Source organism: Parus major, chromosome 6 (genome assembly GCF_001522545.3).
Source record: "Parus major isolate Abel chromosome 6, Parus_major1.1, whole genome shotgun sequence".
NCBI lineage: Eukaryota > Metazoa > Chordata > Aves > Passeriformes > Paridae > Parus > Parus major.
Window position 1 is genome coordinate 245,377 of NC_031775.1, and position 21,622 is coordinate 266,998.

The window sequence follows — 21,622 nt, forward strand, 5'->3', positions numbered from 1 at the left end:
CCTGAGGGGAAAAGGGCGCGAACCTGAGGGGAGTGGGGGGGGTCTGACCTGAGGGGAAAAGGGCGCGAACCTGAGGGGAAGGTCTGACCTGAGGGGAAAAGGGCGCGGAGCTGAGAGGAGCTGAGGGGAAGGTCTGACCTGAGGGGAGCCGGCGGGAGGCGCTGACTTGAGGCTGAGGGGTCCTGACCTGAGGCTGAGCGGGGTCTGGCCTGCGGGACCCGAGGGGATCGGACTCGACCGGAGTGCTCGGTCCTGAGGAGGGGCCGGCCCTTGCTCCTGCCCCGCGGGCACGGTCCCGCCGCTCTTCCTTCGCCCCGCCACAGGTAGGTCCCAGAGGGAAGCCGTGCACTAAACCTCTTTGTCGGGTTTGATTTGAAATCATTTCGTGTTCACGTATCCTCTCTTCTGTCGTACACTGTTTTTTCAGGCACTGGGTTGTTCCAGCCTCCCGTGAATCCCCCTCCTGTTTGATTCAGCAAACGAAGTTCTGCTTTTTTATCTTCTGCTGTAAGACTCTGGGTAGGATTTCACAGCTGTGAATGAGAGCTAGACCTATCGAGACACTGCACTTAGGGCAAACACGCTGAAAACTTAATCAATCAATTAAAGTACCCATGAAAAAAAGCAAATTTTAAATCAAATATGGTATTCCTATCTGCTTTGGGTGAAGACATTCCCAGTCTTGGCCAGTGATCATCCACATAAGGAACCTGGCCAATTCACATTTCCACATCTCAGGTACCTGGATTTCATTCCCACAGAAGGCAAATGACAAATTCCTAACTGGTGAATAACTAAATGTACCCCCAGAATGTCAGCAGGGCATGACTGTCTGACCAGACACAGCACCTTAGACACACCCTGTGCCCACCAGTATAGATGCCATCATATTTTCTAAAATTATTTTGATTCAGCTAGGCCAAAGAAAATTTTATAATCAGATTCTTTAACAAAATGTTACGCTCCTGCAATAACTTTTGATGTTAGTTGTCACTTGAAGCAGTTCAGAAATAAATCTGTTTTTTTAGAGAGAGCACATTCCAATATTCTGACTCTCCATTTGCCTCCAGCTATTATCTGTAAGTAAATCCAGTAATTAGTAATTTATTTCTATTTTCAGCTGTTTACACATCTATTTACTTCTAATGGAAGCACTGAGTTAACATATTTCATATTTGTACGTTACTATTTAATCAACCTTGTCAAAATGATACTGAACCCCTAAGACATAATTTTATACAAACAATAAATAATATTACCTAAAGAGATGACTCTTGAAAAACAGCCTGCTCACAAGGCACTAATTCCCATTCCTACTGAGAAACCATGCAGTGTGAAGTTAGTAGCTGGGAGTTTAAATTGCAAAATTAATAATATCACCATGTCAGAAGTGAAATAACAATGACTGAAATTCCTAAACTTGGTTCTGGAGATTTACACAAATCTCTCTCCAGACAGATTTACACAAATCTCCAGACCTCCCATCGCTCAAGTTTTGTTTCTTCAAGCTACCTTTTGGAATTTTCACCAGGAATCCTTTTCTTGCCTAGGAAATGCAGGCTATTCAGGTGAGAATAACCAAAGATTAAACAGGGTTATTCCTGAAGATCCCCAGGTTCTCAGACAAAGAGCGGGGACAAAGGCAGTAGGGAAGGGGAGCCAGAAGCCTGTTTCACTGTTCAGCTGGGAACAATGTTACTCTTTAGTGTTACACACACATCACGAAAGCCAAATCTCATTAATAAACCTGCCATGAGGGTGTTTGGGGCCCAGCGTTTCCCTACCATACTCAGCACAGTCGGATTTTGAAAGCGTATCCATCTGCCTTCTGTTTTCATAAAGAGGTAGGAAAGGTGTGGATAAACCAAAGAGGAACGGGCTTCTTGTTAAAAATCCAGTAAGTCTGGCAAAGATGTATCAAGGGAAAAAGGTTCCAGTAGCACACACATGCCCAAATTTGTTAAGAATATTTGTTAAAAATAAGAATGCAACAAAACATTGGGCTGCATTGATGCCTACAACAACATTCAGTGATACAATTGGATAATCTCGTAACACTGAGCTTGTCATTTCATTAAAATTAAAATAGAACTGATAGAATTTTTCCAAAAATCTCTATTACAGAACATGTGATTAGAGGCTAAAGCAGATTCCACAGTCTGCCAACTTTAAGAACCACATTTTCAACAGCAAAGTGAAAGCTTTAGGATGGAATTAATTGTACAGCTCTTTTTGCACATGCAAAAATTGCACATCCACATTGCATCCTGCCTTCACTGAACACATCAGGCAGGAGCAGCAGCACTTGCTCAACCCAGCAGCCTCAAATCCTTGTGCAGGAACACTTGGCTTTACCTAGCCAGCAGAAATTTTTTTTATTGCTCTTCTAGGTGATGTTTATAAAATAAAAACCACCATGGGATGCCAATTAATTCCATGGAAGCTGCCTAGCAGCCATTGTATCACAGCAAATGTTGTCATCCTTGACAAACAAACAAGGAAAAGTTGTTCTATGTGTCCTGACCAAAGGAATGAAGCCACTTTGGATTCTCCAGCTGAAACTCGCCCCCAGATCCATCCTTAGGCATTCACAGAATGTGAAACTTTAGCCATATATTGAATTTTCCGTAGTAAATCCTTTTTTTTTGTTGGCTGTATGGTTTCAGCTTTGCTAAATGATCCACAAAGCTAACAGACAGCAACAGGAGGACCACAGAAGAAATATTCTCCAGTGTGCAGCATGAGTTTTCCTACTGCTACTGCTTTTTTTCAGGGAGAAAACCCAAAATTCTGTAGTCTTGTGGTGTAAGCATTATCTGTTGCAGAACACAATTTTTGTTGGAGCCATCATTTCATTCACATTCTTCCAGGGAGATGTAAAATTTACTCTTGAATATTTGAAGTTACACATAAGCCAACACTGCTTTAAGTACCTGTTAACTTAGGCAGAATCTAATCTATTTCTTCTGTTGCAAGCACCATAGATTTCCAACAGGAAGAAATGTTAAAACCACTGAATTTGTAAAGCTGATCGGTGTTGATTAAATAAAAGGCCACAGATCAAGGGGTGGAGAAGGGAAGGAACAAGCATTGCAAAAGCTGACACGCTTTTTCTTGGTTCTCCTAGGAAATTAACGCAATTATTAAGAGTGCTTTTTGAGCAATAATTTATACCGAAAAAAAAAAAAAGGGTGGGAAGCACAGTCACCAATATCACTCCAGCTACTTAAAATAATAACGAAACAAAAACTCTGACCACAGGAATGAAAAATCAGGTAGAATTATTATTTTTACCCACTTCAACACAGGTAGAAAGCCAAATGAAATTTAATTCCCGCTGTGCTACTGCCGGCGCGATTGACTTTTGCGAGCGTAAAGAAACGATCTGCCGCGAATTAAATTACATATAAAGGTCATACGACAGAGGCAGCTCGTAATGACTGAAAGAAACAGTAAAACCAGGAGAAATGTTTACTGAAATGTAACCCCAAATGGCTGCTGTCTCCTCTGCCTTGGGAATGATTCCTGCGGAGCCGCGGCCGCCATTGCTGCGGGGCGGGGCCGCCATTGCTGCGGGGCGGGGCCGCCGGCGCCCGTCGGCGGCGCCCATTGGCTGCGCGGGCTGGGGGCGGGGCCTGCGGCGGGCGGAATGCCCTATAAGGCCGCGGCCCGGGCACAGCGGCAGCATCAGCAGCGATGGCCGAGTGGTTAAGGCGTTGGACTTGAAATCCAATGGGGTCTCCCCGCGCAGGTTCGAACCCTGCTCGCTGCGGCCCGGATGGGCTTGGATTTTTTTTTTTGTTCCTTGCCGGCCCTCTTCTATTTCTCGGCGTGTGCAAGTTTTACCGCTCCCGTCTCTGTCGGCTGGAGGCCTCTGCGGCAGCCAGAGCGATTATCTGGGACGGGGCAGGTCGGAATGCAGGCTGAGCCCAGAGCACACGGCAGGAGCGCGGCCGGACGCCTCCGGAATTTGACTCCACAGCCTCTCTGGGCAGGCTGCTCCGGCGCTCGGTCACTGCTCTTGAGTTCAGCGGGGAGTTCCTGTGCAGAACTTTCCGACCATTGCCTCTTGTCCCGGTGGTCCCGTTGCTGGGCGCCAGCGAGCAGAGGATGCACAGACACACACACAGCCCGGGAAAACCCCACGGAAGTCATTATGCCATCAATAACCATGAAAAACAAAAGAAGGCAGCATTCCCCGACCGTCTCTAATTGGCTTAAACTGAGCTCTCACCGCTCAGACGGCCCCAGCACTAGTGAAGGGCTGAAAAATTTGCAAAGTCAAGAAAGAAAAGGCTGGAAATATAAAAGACGCCATTTCCACAGGGGTCAAAATAGGCCAGAGCAGCAACAACCACTTTTCACTCCTCTCTCCTTTAAAGACAAGAAAAAACCCAACACAAACATATGCAAACCCATTTCCTCTAGCATATTTTGCCTGTGCAACTTCATTTAATCAAGAAACAGAGGCAGGGAAAGAAGAGGAACAATAAAGAACGAGGGAACAAACAAAAGTTATTTAAGCTGGCAGCAAAAAGAACTTTTCCAAGTGCTCCCTAGCGAGGCTCCCGGGGATTTCAGGCTGTGTTTGTTTCTCTTAGGGCACACGCAAGTGCGTTGGCAGAGGCAGGCCGAGGATGGAGGTGGGGATCCTGGGGAAGGCTCAGATCCCTCAGAAGCGAGGGCCTCCAGCAGCAGCAGGCACCAAAGGCACCCAGAACCAAAGAGCTGCAATAGCCCCTTACCCCTCTGGCCATTCCTGCTCATTCTTCACGTATTCACGGGTATCAATCACACAAAGGCTGTGAGGAAGAGGAGGAGCTCACAGTCCTTCACCCAGCAAAAATCTGAGGGCTTTGTGGAAGCTCAGCTGGCAAAGGGGCAGCTGTGACAGTCCTAACAAAGTAAACGTAGTCTGTGGAAGGACTGATGGCCGGAGTCAAACTGCATCTCCTCAGAAAAGCTCTGTCCTTGCTGCCAAGAGAAGCACTTCTGGCAAAGCAGCAAAGCATAAATTGTTTTATTGAAAATGTTGAGAACCACAACACATGTCAAGTGTGAAAAACGAGGTTCACATAATTTTTACAGAATTTAAAAGTTTAATAAAAAGACAATTAGGAGAAAAAAATAAAGTATACAGATGTGGCCAGGTGTCTGCATTCAGCCAAGAAAGCACACCTTACTGACAAAGGATTGTCCCTTAAAAACAGAACCCTCCTACATATCCATAAATTCTCATACATATTCATACATTCTTCTTAGGATCTTTGGTGTTCTTCTGTTTAGTTTTCTCTTGCCCCTTCCCAATAGATCAATCCTCTTGGCACCATCGAGATTTACATTCTCTGATACCAGAAATGCAATAAATTCCTCCCCCAGAGCTCTGGTCACTGCTGTCTTCATCTGGATAAGAAAGTTTACAAAAGAAAAAAAAGGGTCTCCAGCTCTTTTTCAGTCTTTGGGTTATACAAACAAAATCAGTTTTTGTTTTAATGCTATGTCATAGCTTAACATACATGTATTATACCACTATTTCTAACAGAAATAAAGGAAACTATATTAATACAACAAAATTTCCATTCTTATACACATAACATTCATTTTAATATTTGTGAAAAGCCAACAATATAATATGTAACTATAACATCAAGACTGGAAACTTTCTGAAGGTCGGCAGCAAATTTTATTTTCTAGAAGGAACCCTCTCCTTTACTGCTCTGCCAGATGGAGAGAAAAAGAGCAGACCCCCGTGAAGATGGAATGGAGGAATGGAAATTCATTTTCTGCAGCCTCCACCGGGTGTGCCAGGTTAGAGCCATCAGAGCCTGAAGTGAGAGCTCCCAGTTGTGCTGTGCAGCACCGCCGGGACTCAGACACGAGCCCTGCAGAGCCCGAGCGAGGGAGGGAGGTGAGGTTAACACAGCCAAGGGGACAGCACAGGGAGCCTTGTGACAACAGCAGGGGGAGTGTGTGCACCGGGCTGCAACAAAAATACCCAGCAGAAACCAACTGATAATCATCTGCCCAACAACCCAGCCAGTGGCTTTATCTTCTGCTGTGTAATTTCATCAGCTTTACAACGCTGCTTACACTTTCATATCCTGAAATGAGAGATGAGCCTGCTGGGAAGGGGAGATAGCAACGTTGGTGCTCAGGAAATTAAAGATACACAGTATCTCTTTTAATAATCAGGATACTTGCTTCTATTATAGAACATATAAACTGCCTTTCTAAAAAATCTCATTTAAGGAGGAAAAAAACAATCAAGGAACGACCGTACCCATCATCCAGCATTACTCAGCCTGAGATTTTAAGTCATATACTGTCAGTATTCATCATCCAAACTAACTTACACACTGGCACTTGGCAAATACTGGCAAAACAAAAAAGGTTGAGAATGGATTTATTCTCGACAATCTTCTATATTCTGCACTTGCACAAGTATAAAGGCTGCAAATAAAGATATAATAATTTTATATAATTCCAGAATCCCCCCATGCTATTTAGTTTCATTGTAAGTAAGTGGATAATTGGTTGCTTGTTTTCTGTTTGAAATAGCTTCAAAGACCTAGAAACACGGCACTGAGCAACTTTTATCACCATTATCACCATCCACCTGCACCCCTCCTGCTGTCTCCTACCTTCCAGGTGAAAACTCCTCAGCCTTCCCAAGTCCAGTAAAGGCCAGGCTTTAGCAACACTTTTCCCTGGACTCCAGAGGACCTGGGCTCACCTCACCACTTGATTTATGTTCATACCAAATCACTCAGAGCTACAGCACGGTAAAAATCAGAGCCCTCACGTACCCAAAACATTCAGGGCCCTTTAGTGCCCACCTAAGCACTCAGAAGGGAACAAAAGACAAAAATAGGAGCTCACCATGCCTTGCAGAGAGCTGCACTCCTCCAGCCTGAGACTCCCAGGCCCAGATCTCATAAACAGTGTCTGGGTTTGTTGCTGTTGTTCCCCACCCACACTGACAACCCTTTGCTGCTGTTTCCACTCTGCAAAGAGAGTTTAAAAATCTCAGTGGGGCCCTGAAAACCACAAACTCCTCTGTTTGCCTCAGTCACACCTCGGCAGAGCCCGAAATCCACCTCACCAGCCCTGCCCCAGCTGAAGATCCAGCAGGTGAATTATGTTTGGTGCTCACTGGTGCAGGGGCCCCAAAGCACCACAGTATTGCTGTCAGCTGCGACATTCGCTGCATCTTCCCATCCTACCAGCAAAAAACTTCTACACAAAAACTACAAAAGTGCAATCTGTTTAAAGAAACAGATGAGCAGGTTGTGCTTGGGGTGTGATCTAACACTGACTAATTTATCAGGTGCATGTTTCTTTACTTTCTAGTGTGAGGGAGAACTGGGCTGCCCACTCATTCCAATTAACTGTTGTTACTGGCCCACAAGTCAGGTCCCTCATGGTTTTGGGGAATAAAAACAGGCTACACAGGCTCCCCTTGTTTTCCAGTACATCTGGGTTTGCTCTGTTAGGAACAGATTCATTCAATTTAAGAAATACAGACAATTGGACCATTTCAAGTTTAACATTTACAGAAATAGGGAAAAAAAAGAAGTCTATATTGGTGGCATTGGTGTACTGGAGCACCAGTTAGAACCTGCCCTCCTGGTGAGGGCAAATACAAATTACAGGACTGATCTTGAGCAGGTTGTTGCAAAACAAAACTTTTGCCATGAGTTTGTCCAGGCCTAAGAGCCTTCCAAATATCTGCAATTATTCATCCAGAACAAACATCCAAAGGTTCTTTGCCAAAACCAACCACGCAATAATTGGCTAATAATGACATCAGTTTAATGACACAGACTATTAGTTTGCTGTTCAAAGGTCTATTGTATGTTCACTTCTCAAGGGAAAGCAGCTCATTAGGTGCTAAATCATCCATCCATCCATCCCTTTTACCTTTACCAGCAAGTGAAAGGGGCAGAGGAGAATCTGGGCTGCTGCTGTCTGATCCAAAGTGCTCCAGCTGGCTGCATTCCCACCTTTTTGTTAGAGGGAAAATTGTTCCCTATTACTTGGTATCCTTCTCATACAGTAAGAGTTTCTTGTTACTACTGCTTGTCATTGTTTCCAGTCCCTCTATAGAAAATGGACCACAAGTCTTTCTTGAGCAAACACCTTTGTATGAAGTAAAGCAGCAAATGCACTAGATAAAAAGCAAACCAGTCATGTTTAACAGATGTTACAGAGAATTATTAATCTCATCTCTCTCATGCACTGAGGCACGTTCCACCTTGGTGCACCAACAAGGATCCTTATTGAAATACCGAGGTAAAAACCCCTTCTCCCTTCACTGTTTAGGAGCAGGAAAAGGCCTCCCTCCCACTCGGGTGACAGTGTGTGGCAAACTGTGCCTCAGGCAGCACAGCCACACACGGCCCTGCAGCGACAGCCAGGCCTCGCATTGATTCCACGTGGGGACAACACTGCACTGCCCGGGATTCCTAACTGCACTCCTTAAGCTTTTACCCATTGATAACACAAACAACCAGGAATTCCAAAGGAATCTCTGTGGTGGGGAGGGATTTAATTAAAGGATGAAAGCAACCCCTTTTCTCTACGCATGAAGTTTTATTTGCTGCTGATGGAATCATTTGCCTGCACAACACCACAATGTCAACAGCCGACATATTAGCCAAGTTTGCAAAGAAGAAAACAAACACAAAATAAATAAACAACAATGTAGAATTTGAAAAGGTGCCCAAAGGACCAAAAACTTTTCATGTGAGGTTTTGTACACATTAGTGCTGACTGTTCTGATTTTTCATTTCTTGCCATACAAAACCCTGATAAAACCATGTCTAGCACACCTGAGCAGGGATGGGAAGTGCTGTGAAGCCACAGGACAATGCTGGCACACATACACAGGGCTTCAGTTTTCCACCAATACATCTTAAGACAAAAATTGCTCTCTGGAGAAGTTCTGGAACTGCCTTCCAAAACAAATAGCTGGTGCAAAAAGTGTTCTTGTTAAGGTAGAAGACGAGTGATTTTTAGGAGTGCTTGATCTGTCAGAGAGACCTTGGGTAACAAGAACCTTCTTATTTCATCTATAACATCAGATCACAACTCTCCTACAAGTTTGTAATGGGTACATTATAAATCACTGCAGTGAGTACAATGCAATGGAGATGGAAGCAGAGCAGAGTTGAGACATAAGCACAGTTCTGTTTACAGTCCATTGTCATACAGCTTTCAGAAGATTCTTGCTGAGCAGGATACCCTGGAGCCCAGGGCTCTACTGAGAGTATGTTTTTTATAACTTCACACTATGGAGAGAAGTATTCATCACTACATAATATTTGAGAATACAAGAAACAGTATATAAATGTTTGATAACTTCACAAAATCACTTAATGTTAACACTGGAAAAGGCTTTGCTTACTGAACAGAAAAACCTCCATCTGTAACGCTCACAGCATGTGTGATAAACCAGTATTTAGACATTGGCTGGAACAACACACTACAATCAGAGAATACAAAAGACAAATAACTTATAACTGCTGGCAAAAAAAAAAAAATACTGAACTGTTGAAGAGCTGATGTCGTGCTCCTGTGTGTTTCTCATTTCAGATCTCATAGTTTCTGAATTTCCTCAGAAGGTCTGACGGAGCATCGCCCGACCAGCGGAAACGCAAGTGCCAGTAATTCCCCTCTGAAAATCCTGAGGGGGAAAAAAAAAAAAGAGAAAGACAACTAAATTATTATAAACATGCATAAAATTATATTTTCTGAAATTATACTTGATAGTCTTCCCAAAAAAAAGGGTAAGGAGAAAAGTGGTCAGTTCAGTGCTCTTGAGCAGCACTGACAAATCCGAGCACTGAGTTGGAACAGGAGCTCAAACCCCGACCTTCAGGACAGAGATCAGCTGGGAAGGGCCTGAAGGAGGACACCAAGGGCCCTGGCAGTCCCTAAAGAGGACTCACAAAGGAAAACTCAACAAATTGCATTGGCTTCATCTGAGGAAGAAGATGGGGATGTGATAAATCTTCCTTTTCCAGCAAACTGAATGCTATGAGCAGAGCTGGTGCTCAAAATCTCTTGTTTGAGCTGAAATAACCATGTAGGAGGTAGATCCAGAATTCATCCAGGCCAGCAGACAGGAACAGACAATGCCACAGTTTCAAAGTAAAACCCTATGTATAAATTTTTGCTGGACCAAAACAAAAATATTACCAACATCCCAACATCAGGTATAAACACTGAAGTGCATATGCATCCTGTCAAATATATTAGAGTGTTAACTAATTATTAATTTATTTATATATTTACATTAATTTATCAATGTAAATATATGTCACTGGATAAATAAAGTATGCATTTGATGAGTTTGATGTTTTTCCCATTCAAATATCTGGAAAATAAAATTTAAAATAATTGAGAAAGAAGGTGCCTGCAAAGAAAATTCACCATTACAAGGAACAAGATGACGTCTTCTTTACTTCAAAATTTTACTGTTCTACAAAGGATACAGTGATGATTTAATTTAAAAAAAAAAAAAGGTAAATAATATTAAGTTATAGAGCATAATTTTTCAAAATCAAGTTTTCAGTTAGGTCTGAAATACACTTCTTTGTAGAATTTTCTTATCCATTTTCTGCCTTCCACAAATGTTTGGGATTACATCAGGTTTTGCTGACCTCACAGTTCACCCTAATTTCCTGTTTGATCAAACTGGGGAGAAGTGCCAGGACTTTGTTGAACAATAGCTCCGTGCTAACACAGGCCTAGGATGGTGGAACTCCTGAAGGATCAGGCAGCCCATGGTGCTAAGGAAGCTTTGATCAGACCTAAACCACAGCCAGGAAGTGCTGACTGGTAGGGGACACTTTTGAAACACACATTTATTCTGGTGCATACACTACTTAGAAAAAACAAAACTCTTTGAATACAAGAGAAGCCTTCAAGTCTCAAATGTTAGACCTCATCAACTCATCAGTTGCAAACTGTGCAAAAAAATACTAAATAATGGATAAAAACCCCAAGACCTACATATTTTACTTCACAGTTTTAAAATTTATTTTTAAAAAAGTCACTGAAAATAACTGCCTTCTCTTTTTACTTTTCATTTTCATATACCAGAAAAACAAAATTTTACATTTTGGTTGAAGCTTTTTTTTTCCTTCTTACCCAGTTGCTGCTTTTGCTAGCAAACAAACAAAGAAATTTGGGATAGGGAGGAAGGAGCGTCTGAAAACTTCAAAATTAAATAAGTAATCAAAAGCATAAAACCCAAACCAAAATGCCAAGCCAAAACCACATTTAAAAAGCTACAAGCTAAACACACTGTTCTGGAGGAGACTTTCTCATGACTGAATGCCCCCGTTTCAGGCCAATCCCTGGATGCTGCAATTTTCTCTAACTGCTGTTTTCACTTACTTGGGGAGTCTGGGTTCTTTGAAGACTGTGGTTGCACATCAGGAATTGCAACATCCTCCTGCTCCCTGCTCCCTTCCAGCAATCCATCTCCTGTCTGTTGGGTCCACATCTCACTGGTCACGTTGTTGGGATTGTCAAAGTCGGGAGCTTCCAGCATTTGGTCCTTCTTACTTTGGACAGCCCAGTGCATTGACTAAAGCAACACAAACATAACAAAGAATTAAACCCTGTGTTTTAGTGGGCTTTGAATTACTTTGTTTCTTACATCACTGCAATAAATGGTTAAACTGAGAAGCCTGCAGGTCGACAGGAGGGGGGAAAGCAACAGCTGCCACCAACAGCATCGGAGAGGACACTTTGTGTCAGGTGGGGTGAAGAATAAAATGTACATCAGAATTTTAAGGGCTTTTTGTCCAGTTTCTTCTGTCATGAATTCAGACATTTTTTAAAAGGGCTTGAGTGGCTTCAGAAATGTTCATTTTCAAAGCTGTCCTTGACTTCAAAGTACCCTTTGAAGGCAAGGCAATTTGAAAAGACTTAATATTGAAATCTGTGGAATAACATCTGTTTGGAACTGAACTAAGCTTAACTGGATATTTCCAGCAAACATTTAAGCTCAGGCATAATGTTGAAGTGTCTCAAACCTCTCTCCTAAACAGAATTGAGATGGACAGAATTGACATAGGAAACTTCTATTTACCTGCCAAAAAATATGACCATGTAGCCCTGTAACTATCATTCACTCTAATAAGGCAGGAAAAAAAATAATCCAATATTATGGAATTGAGCACTACTAGGGACATGCTACCAAATCTTCTCAATAGCAAAATCAGGAGGAATTTTATATATAAAAAATTCCTGCCTCTGTCCTAGGTACCACAGCAGCCCAGCAGGGCCCCTCCAAAGCTCTGTGGGATGCCCAGGGTTTCAAGGAACTATCTTCTGGATTTTGTCAATGGGATCTTTATTTAATCAGACAGCATCATCTGATAAGCAATATACCAAAAGGAGAATATATTACAAAAAGGTCCTAGCTTTAACATAACTTTGAAAAGAAATTAAAGTTCCCTACAAAAGCAAAGTGTACCAAAGCATTTGAAAACAGCCCTTAAGTTACTTAAACTTTCTATAACACACATAAAAGCAGCAACTTGATAAATTCACTCTAAAACTACTGGCCTGAAGCTCTTCTGTGAATGGGCTTCTGAAGCCCTGCAATTTTTCCTGAATTTCCTTAACATCCATAGTGCAGGAATGCCTCTGCACGACTCCCACCCCCAGACCCCGGCACTGCAGCAGAACTGAGAACCGTAACTCATCCCCACTCTCTGCAATCTTTGTCTGGGGCCAGCCCTCCCTCCCCCCGCCCCCGAGGGCCCGGAGTCTCCACCAGCACGGACCGTTTTCACCGAGCTGCTCAGGGCCTCCCACTGCTGGAACGGGATGGACACTTTGCTCCGGCGCCAGAAATCGTAACGTGCCCGCCTCTCTTCGTTAGTCAGAGTCTCCTTGGCTTGCTGCAGCTTCTGGAAATCCTCCACTAGGATACAGACCAAAAGGACACCAAAGACAATGTTTGTTTGGCAAAGAAATGATGCAAAAGGGGACCTGGCAGCAGCGGCTCAGAGCAAAGTAGAGGAGAAGGCAGAAGGAGAAGCAAGTGGCCAGGGGATGTGGTTCTGGTCCCAGCTTGCACAGTTCTGCGTGGCTTTAGGATCATGGCACCTTTGGTGCACTTGCAAATCAGAATTGAAATGTTCCTTTGTCTACCAGCTTCAAAAGCCCCTAAATTTAGGTTGAGAGAAACTTAGAGAGTACACAGGAGAAAGGCACAAGGCAGCCCCTGCCGACCACCTTACAAGGGGAAATTAGAGCAGCACTGCTTAGAAAGAACACACTGAGATCTACAGCAGTAGAGGCAGAACACAGCAAAAACAACCATGAGCAGGGAGAAAAAATGATAAGCAGGAACTGACAAACAAGAAGAATAATCTAAATATAGTTCAGATTAATTAACTTGTGCATGTTATGAGGTGTGTTTTCTATGTGAGCTAAAATGTTACCCAGACATTGAATGAGAGCTCTCACTTTTCCCTATGGGGTAATTCTTCATGGAATGGTTACTAAGGATGCAGCTGCATGTTCCTATTTGTGGAAGGGTTATAAAGATTTACACTTTATCTATGACTCACCTATGTTACAGTTCTCTATTATTATTACAATCATTCATTTATTCCAGTTTACAAATTAGAGAGTTCTTTTGAAATACACTGCACCCAAACACTAATCAAAACTGATAACTGCAAATCAAACATGAGACTGAGGGAACAATTGGATTAGGTTTTCTTATTCTAGTGTTACTAGTTTTCAACAAATAAAAAGTCTAATTGCTCTTTATTAAGCTTTAAGCTGATAAAATAAAAAAGTAAATTTTCACTAGTACTGTAAAAAGGTATTCAAAGTAAATAAGGCATGTCCAGGTAAAGACAGAACATAAGATTTCTTTGTGACAAGCAAAGCTGCTCTGATATTTGGCACTTGGCTGCTCTTTTTTGTAGCTCAGCCTTGGTGAGCTCTGCCTGGGGCTCTCTGTGGTTATGACTGGCTCCAAATCACTCAGGTGCTGCTCAGCCCTCCCAGCTCTGAGGAGCTGCCCCCCTCATCAACACAAACATCAGCTGCTGCTCTGCAAACAGAGGCTCCTCGTGGGGCTGCCTTCTCTTCACTTCCAGTCATTAAATTCCATTAAAAGAAAATAAACCACATTTTATGTGTTCCTCATGGGCTTGTTCCTGGCAGCAAATTAACTGATTGACGCAAGTGAGGCACTGGAAAGCCCCTGAGCGTGGAACTGCACCAACTCCACAGGTCTAGGAAGGGACAAGCTCCAGAAATAAATTCTGTGTTAAAAGATGATCTACTGCAGAAAGAAAAAAATAATGCAAAGTTCTAGAAATCAAAAAAATCCAACAAGTGTCTTCCTGCTCTGTCATAGAGGGGTGTGCAAGTCTTAGAAAGAATATCACAAGCTTGCAATTTAAATAGAACATGCTCAGTGTGCACAACGATTGAAATATATTGAGGGGAAATAAAGTTTTAAGGCTGAATTTATTATCTTGGCCATGCTAATAGAAATAAAAAACAGATTGTTTTTACACAGGGAAGAATACATACCTGCTTTGGGGTTTCCAGGATGCTTGTCAGGATGACATTCAAGGGCTTTAATCTTATATTCAGCAAGAATCTGTTCAACCTATACAGAATATTGAGACAAAGTGAGTAAGCACAGAGAAGATTTGCAACTTTTCTTTTTGAAAAGAGGCTGGGAGGAACAACAAAGAATGCTGAAAGAGTCTGTCCTGATCAATTTTACAAGCAAAGTAGGTAACAACAACCATCTGCCACCAGTGACACTGCTTATTTAATCTCATTTCCATGCACTCATCCTCAGTCTTGTTTTTGTGAGGCTCAGTCATCCAATATGGATGTGCAAAGACATTTGACCACAGAGGCAAAATGCATCACTCCAGCTGCTCTTTACTTTGTTCAATCAACTCTAACTTTCAACAAAGCCTCACAGCAAGAAGCAAAGGCTCTCTGTATTGCTGAAGATCAATTTGTGGGTTTAGGTGGCTTCCTTCATATCCTCTTCATAGGAATTTCAGCCAGCACCCCATGAGGTTTCCATCTTGGATACCCCAAGATAACTTGCTCGATAACCAGTAGTTCACACTCTTCCTTCAAGTTAATTTTCCATGCAAGAAGTTTGGCTTGGAGTAGAATAGATTTATAATCAACATTAGAACATTGGCATGGATTACTTTATCAGTTAATTGCAAATTCCCATAGTTTGTTATACCATAAAATATTAATTGAAAAAACTAAGACATGGTAACAGTGAAAATACAGGAAGCCACTGGAGTGGGCAGCAGCTTAGATTTTCAAATGCTTAGTGTTTTTCCAAGTATCTTGCTGGTTCTTACAATTCAAAAGCCAAAACCTCTTTATATTGTTCCAGTTCAGCTCAAGCTTTCACAATTTTCCCTAAGGCACCAAATAATTACCATTCTTTCCCATACTACAAAGGCTGTTTATACAAATTCCTCATTAGTCAAACCATGACAGCCACATACAATTTAAATTATTCCAAATTAAGTATTGTAATATTTTTTATTTAGAATAAAATTACAGTTCATTCAACCAGCTGGACAAATTTTGTTGGCATCATATTCTGGGGAAAAAAATGTGGCCTACAGTATTATCTTAAGAAAACTGCACTTCTCATCTGCTCAGTAGCTGCTTCCCGAGGGACAGATGAAATGTGGTGTATCTGCAGTCAGTGAGACACTTTAAAACATCTGTAGAGAGAACTTGCTGAGCCTGGTTACTGTATAGCCAGCTACTATCTCAAAAACTTAGTTACTTCAGGGGGAACTTGAAAGTTCAAATTGGTACAGAGGGTTAAAATGTAGCAGAAGGGTAGCACCGAAGTCCTCAGCTTAAAATAAAAATCAGTAGAAAGAAAAGTTTATATAACATACATGAAATTAATATAAAATATACAGTGAGGTGTTTTAGCAAGAAAGATACCCAATACCCACTATACACAAATGACATTGCTCTTGAAAAAGGATGAGATTAAATCTCCCCTCTTCCTGTCACATCTGAAGATGAAGTAGGTGTCTGTGAGCTCAATTCTACCAGAAGCCAAGAATGAACTTGGTTTGTGTTTACTTGAATACAGCAAAACATCTGAAAGTTTCAGTAGAAACTGAAAGCATTTCTGCTTAAATTTAACCAGGTCCAACCAAGAGCAGGATATTCAGCACCTAGATGAAAGTGCTGCAGCTAGGAGTGTGCTGTGTGTGCCCACAACAGCCTGTGCCAAATGTTTGACTCCTGTAAAAAGTAGTGAGTCTTCAAAACCCCTGTAGTGCTCCACATTTCTGAGAGACCCCAGAAGAGCTGTGCAGGGTCCTGAGGTCAGCCTGGGATCTCTGAGTTCTTTCTCTTGTGTCAAAAACAGTGCAGCAACATCTGCTGCTTCTCCCAACAAATAGTACTCGACAGCTTGTTTTTCAGGACCCACTAGCGTTTATTCCAGCTCTTTAATTTCATTTTCAAGCGATTTGGAAAAATCATTCTCACATGTACTCGAACAGTTCATTAATTGCTAAGCCCTTAAGGAATTAGTGTGAGGTAGGAAACGAGAAAGAGCATCTGTGAAACAAGGCTGCGTGGGGACTTGAGCAGTGCCCTCTGCTGGGATCACTTCCAGCTGTGTCCTCAGGAAAAGCTTTCCATTTCCCTCTGGGACACACCGAAGATGTTTCCTCCTGATCTTTATACTTCACCACTAGGACAGGTGAGAGCATCTGGCTACATTTACTGAGCAAAAGACGGCTTTTATCTCCACCGAATATATCCCTCATTACAGCAAAGTAATCAAAAGTCCTTTTCCAAATCAGAAACACAATTCCAGTTAATGTAACAGCTAAATTAAAAGAAAAAAACAGCACACTAGACTAGCAAAAGAAAAGCTGTATGGACACTTTTAACACGATGCACACTTCATGTAGCTGCAAATTAATCAAAAAATAGCTGAGCTAAAGCTGCTGCATGTATCTGCTACCAAAACAAATTAGTAGACCTAGTGCTTGAATGTAATTAAAAACAGCATTTAAAAACCATTAGTATGGTAAAAGATATAATGTTTTTGTTTTCATCTGAACCAGTGAATACATTTTAAAACCTATCACAATATGTATAAAGCCCGAGAAACTCAGCAGCATTATCAATGCCCTAAAGCGATGAACTTTCATTGTATTACTTGTATATAAATAGCTCCTTTTCAGTTTTCAAAACCAATCATATATATTCCAAACTATTATCTGGATGCTGTCAAACACATGCAGTTGGCTCTCTCCATAATCCGGTCCTGTTCTAAAGGGCATTTTCAACCTAAGCCTTACCCCTGGCTCTTAACGTCGGAGGGAAAACTGAGCTTTCCAAGGGAGATCCCACAAGTGGCAAGAAAGAAGGTGCACGAGGCATTTCAAACATTCCTGCCCGCAGCTTCCTGCGGATTCACGAGCACGTTCAAACTGTGAATAAGCTGGCGCGGAGGGGGAGAGAGGCTCTTACCGTCGATAGCTCATCGCATCCCAGCAAGTTGTAGTAATCCTCCAGCTCCTCCGGGTTGCAGCTCAGGATGGCATCCATGGGCAGCGGCGCGGAGAGCTCTTTCCAGGCGGCGGGGAGGCTGTGGAACAGAGCGGCAAGGAGCGCTCCCACGGGAGCCGGAGGCAGCCCAGGGCAGCAGGCGGCTCCGGGCGCGGGCCGAGCTCCGGCCGCCGCTTTTGAACGCTGCGAGCCCGGCCGCACGGAGCTGCCCGCTGCCATTGGCCCCGCTGGCCGCGCCCAGCCGCTCCCGGCACGGCTCCCTGGGATTTGTAGTTGCCACGGGCACTCCCGCTGTGGCTCCCGTCCGCACCGCAGCTCTGGACGCTGAAACGTGGCAGAGATTTGTCTCTCGCCGTCACCTGCGCAGACACCGCAAACCAGGCCCACACCCAGAGGCTGCCTGCCCTGCACCTGAGCCATTTTCTGATCGAGTTTATTTGCGACTTTTGCCACCATCTTTGACCAGACGGCTAGATGGGGAATTGTAGAAAAAAGGATTACTTGGAAAAAACAATGACGGGGTGCAAACTTTGGGGAACAAAGCACCAACCTTGCAAAAGCCTGTCGGAGGCCAGCCAGTCACCTCAACAAAAAGGGGGCAACCTTCACTCCCTGCAGGCTCCCTTGGGTGCACAGACCCCAAAACCAAACAGCAGCAGTACATCAGTCACACCTGACAAATTGAAACTACCCGAGGACATGAAACACTCGGTGTCTACTAGCAAATGAAATATTCTTTCTCATGCTAAATTACTTTCAGACTGGGTATTGAAGGTCTGCACTGTGCACAAAACATGTTCCTTGTGAAACTCATTTTACATTGAGGTGAAATACCTTAATTTTAAACTATGATGTATGCCCAAGGCCTCAGCCCAACAGAGACTCTGGACACCTTTGGTGTCACCCATGATCTGTTGATTTCAAAAGATTACTTCCTAAGCGTAATCACCTGCTGAAGTTTTCCCCTGGAGCCCTAGGAGTTCTGGTTTTACATTTCCCACCCCTGCAAGAGCTCTGCAACCCGAGAAGTTCCATGTCATTAAACCCTGATGTTTCCTTGACACTTACAAATAGATGCTGTGAGTAGTTACACAGTTCTAGATGCTGTGACCCTGTAGGAGAACAGATCCCCAGGATGTGACCAAGGCTGGAAAAGGCCATGTGTGAATCAACGAAGGACCCAGTGGCCATTCAGAGCTATTTAGGAATAACAAATATATAACTTTCGCATCCACAAGTGCTTTAATATCTGCATTAATAATGTTCTGCAATGACATTTAATATGAAGCTTCTGCCATTTTCTCTTCAAGGTTGCATTGTCTGAAATCCCCTTTTCCTGCATGTTCAGATAGCCCACTAAGATTATAAAATATACTAAGTAACCAAAAGCAATAATATTAAAAGGAAGAAGTGTAATCCTTGGTGAAACCATTTAAATCTGATGTAAACTCTACCAACGTATTTCTCTGAGGAAATAAAACAGTAGAATTTTTTTCAATGTCACTACAAGTGGAAGAATTAGCAATTACAAATCTCTCCATCTCCACCATTCACAACTTAATAACCAGAAAATACAGGAAAGAAAGTCAAGTCTTTTAATAACAGAACACATAAATATTTAAATAGGTTGTACTCTGTGGGAGGACAAAAAACAAACAGCTGTCCCTCCTCCCAATAGCATTCCTGTTTCCAAGTATTTCCAAGTTTGCCTAAGGTGAAAGGGAAGCTCTTTAACCCTTCTCCCCTGTGGCTTCCAGTGGCTATTTCTGTGCTGCCAGGTCCTGGGGCCGCACTCCAGTGCCAAAGCTGGGACCTGGCAGCTGTGTGTTCCCAGGAAACGAGCTCCCCGGAGCCTCAGGGCAGTGCCCACACCGTGCCCCTGCCCTGAGAGATCACAAAGGACATATGCATCACATAAACATTAGTCCCAGGACATAAAGTTCATTTAAAAGGGAATTGCAGCACAGGAGATGGCACAGACTATTGCCTTCACATGTGGTTGGTGTTGATCAGGATGTACAAACTGTTCTGGAAGTGAGGAAATCTCGTATTTGTTCTCTGTACCCAGCCACCAACAGAAGCTGTCTCTCAGTTCTGACACAAATTGACAATTCTGTTTGTTTAGAGCCTCGAGCAAATCTAAATTCTGCTTCAGTGTAACGGGACATTTACCAACAACTTGCAAAAGTCATAAATATCCCTTTGAATAAAACAGTAAAGTCTGGAAATCTCTATTTGAATTTATTCCTGTAAAGTGCATCAAATCTTCCAGGACCAGTTCTCAACTGACTTCATGGGTTTTACTTCCAGAGGGCAGAGAACACATTTACGAGAAGTGCAAGGCACAATATTTGAGTTCCATCCTTGTCCTCACACACAAGCTCAGAGCTACAGAAGAAGAAGAGGACCCAAGCACTGCCAAACTGACTTCCCACAGAGGGTAACTCTGCTGCTAACGCAAGGTCTGCAGGATCAGAGGAGGCTTTAGGATCCCTGAGCCACTCCCTCACTGATACCTTCACAGGCAGCCTCAGATCCTACATCTGTACCACCTGGATTATTTCTTCCTTAGAACTCTCTTCCCATAAATGACCACCAAACCAATCTTAAAGCCCCGCCTTCCCTTTATATGCTGACAAAAGCACCTTGCTCGTGCTTTTTAAGAAATACCAGTCTTGCCTCAGCTCCCAGAGGCAAGAAGGAAAAAGGATGCTGGAGTACAAAGTCCCTTAGAATAATAAAAATTTTCTGATCTGCTAACTCTGCAGCTTGTTTGGAGAAGCAGGTAGTGTGAAAAACATTATGTGCAATATTTTTCAGTGTTGCTAACACCTTAAAAAAACACAGGGGAAACAAAAACAACTAAACCTCCCTCCCCCTACAAAGACCACCTATAAAGTTAATTATCCATAAAGTAACTCCTTTTAAAGTCGTATGTATCAAAAATTTTATCCCCGAGTTTTTTTAAAAGCTGTTGGTTATCAAGACCTGCACGAGGGAAATTCCACCTGCCTAACCTGGGTCTTGCCACTAATCCATTCTATTAAATCCACTAATACTATTCTGCAAACAGCTCGTGATGTCAAACAGTAACAACAAACCAATATTTAAATTTCTATCCACGAAGCTTACACCAAAATTCTGTGTTGGTGGCAGTCCCGGGGAAAAGGCCGAGTTCTATCCAGTCCGAACTCCCAGGGGGAAAAAAACTACGCCACGGAAAGTCCACGCGTGGCACCTCCTGTTGCCTGAGCAGGGACGGTCCCGGCGGGGCACCAGGGATTGCTCCTACACCCCACGGGACAAGAGATCACCAGGAAACCAAGAGGAAACCAGGGAGACCAGCGGCTCACACCCCTGCAGAGCACGGGAAACACCGGGAATTTGGGGCCGTTATTCCATCAAATCCCAACTCTCGCCGCTCACCATCAGGTCCCTCCTACACCGCGCAGGCTCCATTCCCCAAGCAGCAGTGCTTTAGACAGGTGCTGACCGCCCAAAAGAGCTCCCTGCATCCCGGGAGCTCGAGTACCGCGATGCAGAATCCCAGGTGGGGCTAACGTGTTATCCCGCAGGGTGAGGGGCAACACCCGACAGCCGTGCGCTCCCTTAGCAGGCAGGCAGGCAGCGGCCGTGCCCTGTGAGCGCCCTCACCCTCAGCTCAGCGCGCTCAGGGAGGCCGCTCCGAGCCCCCGGCCCCGCTCCGCGGCTGGGAACGGGCTCAGGGGCAGCCCTTCTGGGTGGGTTCCCTCTGGCCCGCTACCGCACAACCCTGCAAGAGGCTCCGCAGCGGGGAGCTCGCTCCCGGGAAGGGGCACCGTATCTGTTCGATACCCTGACGGAGAGCGAGCCCTGAGGGTTTCTCACGCGGCTGGCGAGGAGCGAACAGCGGAGCCGCCATTTGCCGGGAGCCGTCGACCGGGGAGCGCGGAGGAACCGCGGCGGGGCTGTGAGCGGCACACGACAGGGACGGGAAGGGAGGGCACGGGGGCCGGGCCGGGCCGGGCCGGGCAGGTCGCGCCCCTCAGCGCTCCCT

General features: G+C 43.8%; 1 protein-coding gene, 2 long non-coding RNA genes and 1 other non-coding gene across 6 annotated transcripts; 2 read left to right on the top strand and 2 right to left on the bottom strand.

The window, feature by feature from the left end:
* Positions 1-127: 127 nt before the first annotated feature.
* On the top strand, positions 128-641 carry LOC117244633. Its single transcript, XR_004498088.1, has 2 exons — positions 128-323; positions 428-641. It is a non-coding gene; the product is annotated as an uncharacterized LOC117244633 (long non-coding RNA).
* Positions 642-3,690: 3,049 nt separating this feature from the next.
* TRNAS-UGA lies at positions 3,691-3,772 on the top strand. Its single transcript has one exon. It is a non-coding gene; the product is annotated as a tRNA-Ser (tRNA).
* A 1,231-nt stretch (positions 3,773-5,003) lies between these two features.
* On the bottom strand, positions 5,004-21,622 carry DNAJC12 (DnaJ heat shock protein family (Hsp40) member C12). Of its 3 annotated transcripts, none has more exons than XM_033515530.1 (6): positions 17,548-21,622; positions 14,578-14,656; positions 12,804-12,943; positions 11,404-11,596; positions 9,551-9,685; positions 5,004-5,403 (listed from the first exon to the last, which is right to left on the bottom strand). In XM_033515530.1, the coding sequence occupies exons 1-5, from the start codon at positions 18,040-18,042 to the stop codon at positions 9,591-9,593; spliced, it is 1,002 nt and encodes a 333-aa protein (XP_033371421.1). In that variant the 5' UTR covers positions 18,043-21,622; the 3' UTR covers positions 5,004-5,403; positions 9,551-9,590. The 3 variants fall into 3 exon arrangements, with proteins under 3 accessions (XP_033371421.1, XP_015488118.1, XP_015488117.1); XM_015632632.3 differs by lacking the exon at positions 5,004-5,403 and having other exon boundaries at positions 8,572-9,685; positions 17,548-18,056; positions 20,719-21,621; XM_015632631.3 differs by lacking the exon at positions 5,004-5,403 and having other exon boundaries at positions 8,572-9,685; positions 17,548-21,621.
* LOC117244632 lies at positions 14,744-17,541 on the bottom strand. The gene is made up of 2 exons (XR_004498087.1): positions 17,376-17,541; positions 14,744-15,173 (listed from the first exon to the last, which is right to left on the bottom strand). It is a non-coding gene; the product is annotated as an uncharacterized LOC117244632 (long non-coding RNA).

Bases quoted from the DNA above. Each gene is read 5' to 3' on its own strand.
- DNAJC12 (XM_033515530.1), bottom strand. From the start codon at position 18,042: ATGGTGGCAAAAGTCGCAAATAAACTCGATCAGAAAATGGCTCAGGTG. The intron at 11,597-12,803 runs GTCCGTGCTGGT...GTGTTGCTTTAG, and splicing joins TGAGCAGCTCGGTGAAAACG to TCAATGCACTGGGCTGTCCA. The intron at 9,686-11,403 runs GTAAGTGAAAAC...TTTCCCCCTCAG, and splicing joins AAAGAACCCAGACTCCCCAA to GATTTTCAGAGGGGAATTAC.